This window comes from Panthera onca, chromosome A1 (assembly GCF_046562875.1).
Source record: "Panthera onca isolate mPanOnc1 chromosome A1, mPanOnc1 haplotype 2, whole genome shotgun sequence".
NCBI classification, from domain to species: domain Eukaryota; kingdom Metazoa; phylum Chordata; class Mammalia; order Carnivora; family Felidae; genus Panthera; species Panthera onca.
This window is the reverse complement of record NC_138339.1, coordinates 211,706,100-211,713,929: the sequence shown is the minus strand read 5'-3', so window position 1 is coordinate 211,713,929 and position 7,830 is coordinate 211,706,100. Positions and strand designations below refer to the sequence as shown.

At 35.2% G+C, this 7,830-nt stretch overlaps 1 protein-coding gene across 12 annotated transcripts in view; it reads right to left on the bottom strand.

The window, feature by feature from the left end:
• Positions 1–2,890: 2,890 nt before the first annotated feature.
• NAA16 (N-alpha-acetyltransferase 16, NatA auxiliary subunit) overlaps positions 2,891–7,830 on the bottom strand; it is a 65,325-nt gene continuing 60,385 nt past the window's right edge. For 10 of the 12 annotated variants that reach the window (XM_060637066.3, XM_060637070.3, XM_060637068.2 and 7 more), the window contains 3 exons: positions 5,915–6,034; positions 5,687–5,784; positions 2,891–4,304 (listed from right to left, as the gene is read on the bottom strand). In XM_060637066.3, coding sequence (XP_060493049.2) covers positions 4,107–4,304; positions 5,687–5,784; positions 5,915–6,034 — 416 coding nt within the window. In that variant the 3' untranslated portion in view covers positions 2,891–4,106. The remainder of the gene's footprint in view (positions 4,305–5,686; positions 5,785–5,914; positions 6,035–7,830) is intronic. The other 2 variants (XM_060637069.3, XM_060637071.3) reach the window with 1 other exon arrangement.

Genomic DNA, 7,830 nt, shown 5'->3' with positions numbered 1-7,830 from the left:
ATATATATATGTATATATATATATATATATATATATATATAAATGATTGCAATGTTTAATTAGCATTAAACATAATTATTAACATTAATTAATAGATATATACTTAGTATTTTTTTCCAGATAAAATTGACATATTAGTCTCAGGTGTACATGATTCAAGATATATATATATATATATATATATATATATAATCGCAATGTTTAATTAACATCATCACCATACAGTTAAACATTTTACCATTAATTTTTTACAGTTTAATTTTCAGCATTAAAAATTCATTTTTAAAAAAATTCATATTTTTTAAACCAATATACAGTTGAACAACGCAGGGGTTAATGGTATTGACCCCCTACGCAGCTGAAAATCCTGAGAATACATATATAACTTCTGACTATCCAAAAACTGCTAAGCCTACTGTTGACCAGAAGCCTTACCAATGACAAAAAATTGATTAACACATATTTTGTATGTTATGTTATACATTGTATTCCTACAATAAAGTAAGCTAGAGAAAAGAAAATGTTAAGAAAATCATAAATAAAATACTTCTACAGTACTATACTGTATTTATAAAAACAAGTCAATGTATAAGCAGATCCATGCAGTTCAAACCCATGTTATTCAGGGACCAACTGTGTAATAATGTCTCTGTCATTATATTTTGCATTAAAATCTCTTATTTGAACTACTATTCCACCTTATTCTGGTTCATTTTAGCCTGCTATATCTATTTCCATCCTTTTATTTAAATTTTTCTGTTTTTAGGTGTCTCTTGTAAACGATTAATACAACCAGAATCTTCTATTTGGTTATTTAACCCATTCATATTTACTTGTAATCAGTGCTACATCCAAATTTCTGCCACTTTATTTTCCATTTACTGTAATCTTTCTCTGTTCACTCTTTCTGCTTCCCACTAGACAAACTGAGTTACTTCTCATTTTTGTTTTACATTTTATTTGTATTCTTACAGTTTTTGTAACCAAATTCATGTTTGTTTACTCAATTTCTTAATCTTTTCAATCTCTGTAACTTCCTTTTAACAAGAGGCATTACAGGGGCACCTGGGTGACTCAATCAGTTAAGCATCTGACTTTGGCTCAGGTCATGATCTCGTGGTTCATGGGTTCAGGCCCCTTGTCAGGCTCTGTGCTGACACCTCAGAGCCTGGAGCTTGTTTCGGATTCTGTGTCTCCCCCTCTCTCTGCCCCTCTCCCTGCTCATGCTCTTTCTCAAAAATCAACATTAAAAAAAAAAAGGCATTTTAACTCTCTTGTATGTCTTAGTCAATACCTCCAACTCCAATCATGATAGTAATGCCTAGAATTTTAACAGTTGTAAAGTTTCTCTAAAGATAACAGTACAGTTTACAAAAATACTTGATTACTTTTCTTCCATATCTCTTGTAGCATCTTCCAGATTTTGTATCTTTTAATATTGCTCCAAAAGCATTTTTTGTGATAACATTTGTAAGGGGAAATCTTCTGAAGTCTGTATACTTGAGGATATTTATGCTGTCGCATTCCAATACTAATTTGGCTGGATATAAAATTTTAAATTCAAAGGTATTTTTCTTCAAAAAATCCAGAGGGAATGTTTTCTTCAATATTCAATGATGCCTTTCATAAATCTGCTTCTCTTTCAAGAATAATCTGCTCTTTTTCTCTGTAAACTTTGAGACTGTTCTTTTTCTCTTCTATTCTAAAATTTCACTATAATCAACACTACTCTCATACTGTGCTTGATTATTCTTCATGGTAGTTATCACTACCTAATATCATATCCTATATGTTTCTCTCTCCTCCCACTAGAAAAAAAAAAACTCCATGAAAATAGGATTTAATTTTGTTCACTACTGTGTATGTCATACCTAGAATAGTGTGACACATAATAGGTGTTCAATAAATACAAACTGAGTTATGGTTCTTTATCTTCTATGCTTTGCCCATGAAACTCATTCAGTTCCTCAAGAAAGAAATCACAAGAAACTTGAAGCCAAATTCTTAAAGTACCACATTATGCCTTGACTCTGTGTCTGTTCCTATCTGTTCTGATAAACTTGGCAGGTTCACCCAAGACAAAGGACTTCTCACTTTTCTCTTGAGACTAGACACTTCTCTAAGTATTTGGGTCTCAGATGCCTGTCCTTTAGCTTTCTGAACTGTAAAGGGCAATCTGCCAAGGTCGGAGGCAGGCAGGGTGGAGATAAGAGGTGGGGGGGGGGGGGGGTGTGGGACATGACACACCCTTGCCTCCCTTAACTAAGAAGGATCCCCAACCATATCCCAGGATTATTTAATGTTTACACTCAAAGTGGGATGGGAGTAGGGAGAACAGATCCAACCTCTATCCGCTGACTAGATTTCACCCTGTATCCTGCCTTCCATACCTTGAACCTGACTCCTCACATTTCAAGTATATCCACCCAATAATTCTCAGAAACCCTAAATGATCCCAATGGAATACTTTTTAAAAGACTGCTGCTGCTGCTGCTGCTGCTGCTGCTGCTGAAAAAAATAAAAATAAAGAAAAAATTTAAAGACTGCCACTGCAGCACATATTCCACATTAATTACAATTAACGGGAATCTCTATGCAAGTGGCTTCTTGCTGAAAGTAACATAACACATTACAGATGTGCCAGGATTATTTAGTGACAAAGGTTACCTAGTTCTAAAATTATTAAAACACTAAAAAAGAAGTCAAGCTGCTGTGGCACCAGAGTTTATTGGTAGGTGTTTATTTTAATATTTTAATATTTTTAATAACCAACTTTCTTTTTAAAAACTTGTAAAAATTAAGATGATTAAGTTTTTATTCCCTCAAAGAAAAAGAGAAAACATTTTGCAAAAATATTTTGTGTGAAGTAATAACACAAATACAAATAAGCAACTGTGTACAAAATAATTTATTACAGCATATATAGGTTGGCATTATTTTACAGTGAGTTTTTTTTCTCTTAACAATTATGAATCTAAACAGCTTAGAGTGAAGGAAAATCATTTTAATTAGAATGGCTTCTCTAAATAAAATCTCCCTTTTTGAATTTGTATTTGCCTCAAAGGGAAGTATTAATATTAGACATATTTACACAATTCTGAAAGAAATCTACTGAATGATTCCATTATTGTTTTCTGTACAGACAGAACAAAAACCTTTACCCCCTCCCAAAAAAATATTGCTGAACCATGTTTTAATAATTAAACTAACAGGAGTTTAAATTCTCATTTTGCTGATACAAAAACATTTAATAGTCAATGCCTGGCTGTAAGAGTAAGAACGAATGTTTCCTTGTCATTTGCATTCTTCCCTATTATGCTCCCTTGAAGCACACTGTTCAGATATCAAATACTTGTTGACACGCAAGCAATTTAGTCAAGGAAGCATAAGTCTTACCCGGGAGTCTTTAAAAGACTGGTCTAGAGATATGCAACAAACTTACCAGTGAATTTCCATGATTAAGAAGCAAACCAATCCCCACATTCTGAATCATCTACATAAAACTGGAGTACCCTTACTCAATAGAAAGTATCATTTTCATGGATACTAAAAAAGAAGTGGTAAATCACGAAAAAAATTAAGGTGGAAGGAAGGGCAAACTGAAATAAATTTTAAAATAAACCCCAGTGTCTGCCAAAAAAGTTCCATATTGTTTTTAACAGTTAACACTTTATAACTGACATGCTTTAATTAAAAGGCAAGCAAATAAACAAATACAACAAACCAGTAAGAGATCAAAACATAGTTTCTGAAACCAGCATCTAAAGAAAATAATACAGTGGGGCTGTATACAACTTAGCTTAGTAAGAAATTATATTTATGATACAGAAGTGACAGCACCCATCACAATGCTGATAATTTGAAAGTTTAAGAAAACTGTACAAGTATAAACAGGTAATTTTTAACAGATGTTTATGTAAATTGGCAGAGTCAGATAAAGAATAAAATAAGCTTACAGAATACTCCATTTATTAAAAATTCTATCCAAAAAAAAAAAATTCTATCCAATTATTTCATTTCATATCTATATTAAAATACACCCTGAAAAAGAAACCCTGATCTGAATTCAGCTCTGAGTCTTACAGGAGTCAACCTTCTATGGGATTTCAAATCTCATTTGCCAAGACATCATAGTTAGCTGTGTGGTTTAGTGCCACATTGTGACTGTCGACCTCATTCACAACGGGCAGGAAAGCGGAAGTAAAAGGAAGCAGGTTATGACAGGCCATCCTGTATTCTTCATACTGGGAATTACAGTTCCCAAAGCTGCCATCAAGCAGTGCCTCAGAAACCTTTATTAAAGTCTATTGGAAAAGGGGAAAATAAAAATTATTTTTAAGAGAAAATGTTGGTTAATCATCACTTTAATCAGAAGATGCAATTTGTTAATTAAGCAAAAGAAAACTGGTTTCGCCTCAGTGTAAAAGAACTTCTTGCTACCCACAGTAAGAAATCACCTCAAAACAGGAACACTTTAGAAATCAAATCGACAGAGCCTTAAAAAAGCCATATGCTGGGGCGCCTGGGTGGCGCAGTCGGTTAAGCGTCCGACTTCAGCCAGGTCACGATCTCACGGTCTGTGAGTTCGAGCCCCGCGTCAGGCTCTGGGCTGATGGCTCGGAGCCTGGAGCCTGTTTCTGATTCTGTGTCTCCCTCTCTCTCTGCCCCTCCCCCGTTCATGCTCTGTCTCTCTCTGTCCCAAAAATAAATAAAAAACGTTGAAAAAAAAATTAAAAAAAAAAAAAAAAAAAAAAAAAAAGCCATATGCTTCTAATACTTGAAAAAGTGAATCTCTGAACCTAATCACTAAACTGGAAATATCCTTTATTAACAACAATCAATAGTTCCCATGTACTGAGTGTTTACTGTGTGCCAGGCAGGTGCCAAGCCCTTCACAGTTTATCATTTCAATTAACCCTTAAACCAAGTACATGAGGTCAGGAGTACAGACACACCTCATGTTATTGTGCCCGCTCTGCTGTGCTTTGCAGATACTGTGTAGCAACCCTACACTGAGCAAGTCTATCAGTACCATTTTTCCAACAGCATTTGCTCACTTTGTGTCTCTATGTCACATTTTGGTAATTCTTGCAAATATTTCAAGCTTATTCATTATTATTATATTTGTTATGATGATCTGTGATCAGTGATTACGACTCACTGAAAGCTCAGATGATGGTTAGTATTTTTTAGTAACAGGTTTCTTTTTTTAAATTAAGTAGGCTCCACACCCAACATGGGGCTTGAATTCATGACCCTGACATCAAGAGTCACACCCTCACTGACTAAGCCAGCCAGGAGCACCATAATAAACTATTTTTTTAATTAAGGTATGCACATTTTTTTTTAGACATAACACTTTTGCATACTTAACAGACTACGGTATAGTACGAACAGAACTTTTATAGGCACTGGAAAACCAAAACGTTGATTTGACTCACTTTAGTGTGATATTCACTTTATTTGCAGTGGTCTGGAGCAGAACCCACAGTATCTCCCAGGTATGCCTGTATTTTCACCCTCGTCGTATGAGGAAAAGGAAGCTAAGAAATGGAAACTTGCCTAATGTGACTCAGATCCAGACCCAACTCTGAAGGCCCACTTAAGAATTAGGTTGTAAAGACACACATTTTGCCAGATCACTCAGTATCCATCAATTTGTAAAACTTATTCTGAAAAATCTTACCTTTACATTTTTATCTTTTATAGTTTCATCCAGTCTAGTGGCAATAGCAATTGCTTTTTCTTGCCTTGACTTGTCCAGAAAATACATCATTTTAGCACCTGAAATACCAAGACACTACAAAATGAGCAAACTCCTATATCTTACAATTGATTTGATTGACATTAACCAGTGGCTTAAAATCTGGTTCCAATGACTTAAAGTCAGCAGTGAGTTGGAGCTGCCTCCTACCAGAACTGGTGAGCCAGGTACAGTGTCTCTTCCCAACTCCCAATTTAATGACATCCTCTTGACAGCCTGGCACCACAATGGGAGTGCTTGTAAATGGCAAAACACTACAAAGCAGGGCTTCTGTCACAAAGAGATGGTTGTTAAACACTTACCAGGAGACCAGATTTAACAACCGATCCTTTCCCAAAGAAACACTATAACTGGAAATATAAATATGGGCTGCCCTGTAGTATCAATCGACATTTCAGCTAAAATAATTTTTTTAAGATGATACGCTAAAATAATACATCTAAGGAACAAATTACTGTCACAGAGAAGTGTGGTGGAGGGACAAAAGGAAAATGGTTGCATGTTCACAAAGAAAATAAGTATTTTTTAAAGCTTTTTTAAAAATCCTTATTCCTATGTAATTTTTCTGCATCTACTGAAATGATCATATGGTTTTTATCCTTTCTCTCTTACTGATGTGATGTATCACACAGACTGATTTACAAATAGTGAACCATCCTTGCAAGCCAGGAAGAAATCCCACTTGATCATGGTGAATGAATTTTTAATGTATTGTTGGACATGGTTTGCTAATATTTTGTTGAGGACTGTTACAAGTATGTTCATCAGGGATACTGGCCTGTAGTTTTTTGTTTTTTGTCTTTATCTGGTTTTAGTATAGGGTAATGCTGGCCTCATAGAATAATCTGGAAGTTTTTCTTCCTCTTCTGTTTTTGGGAATAGTTTGAGAAGAATAGGTATTAACTCCTCTTTAAATGTTTGAAGTCGCCTGGTCCTGGACTTTTGTTTGTTGGGAATTTTTTGATTACTGATTCAGTATCATTACTGGGTAATTAGTTTGTTCAAATTTTCTGTTTTTTCTGGATTCAGTATTAGGAGGTTATACGTTTCTAGGAATTTGTCCATTTCTTGTAGGTTGTCCAGTTGGTTGGCATGTGCCTTTTCATAGTATTCTCTTACAGTCCTTTTTATTTCTATGGACTCGGTTGTTATTTCTCCTCTTTCACTTCTGATTTTGAGTCCTTTTTCCCTTTTTTTTTTTTTTTGAGTCTGGCTAAAGGTTTATCAATTTTGTTGATCTCTTCAAAGAACCAGCTCCTGGTGTCATTGATCTGTTCTATTGGTTTTCAGCTTCTATTTCATTTATTTCTGCTCTAAATCTTTATTATTTTCTTCTACTAGCTTCGTGCTTTGTTTGCTCTTCTTCTGTCTCCTTTACGTGTTAAGATTAGGTTGTTTACTGGACAGTCTTCTTGCTTCTTGATGTTGCTCTGTGTTGCTATCAACTTCTCTCTTAGAACAGCTTTTGCTGCATCCCCAAAATTTTGCACCATGTGTTTTCATTTTCATTTTTTTCCATGTATTTTTTTTATTTCCTCTTTGATTTCTTGGTTGACCCATTCATTGTTTATTACCATTTTATTTAACCTCCATGTATTTGTGTTCTTTCTACATCTTCCAGAAAATGCTTGCATATTCACAAAGAACATATTTTTAAAGCTATTTTTCAGTAATATTCAGTTTACATTTCTCCTGTAAATTTTGGAGATTTTTGTTTCACACCTGGGGTATATGGGCTCAAAGCTCTTAATTTCACCATTAGTTCCAGCTAGGGTAATGGGATAATGACCAGTTTGGGTAGTGATGCAGGGTCACAGCAAGCTGGCTCATTCATTCACCATTCACTAAGCTACTACGCCTGGCTCTATACTGGACAATGTAGGAGACACGTTAGTGACCAAAACAGCTCTAAGCCTTGCCATCAGGGGCTCCCAGAACAGCACATCAGACAGTGCCAACCAGTGTGTCAGGACTGGGATGAGGAGGTACAGGCAGAGGGGTCAAGGCCAGGGAGGGGGGAAAGGGGATACTTCTGGTCAGAAACACCACAACGTATGGTGTCTCTA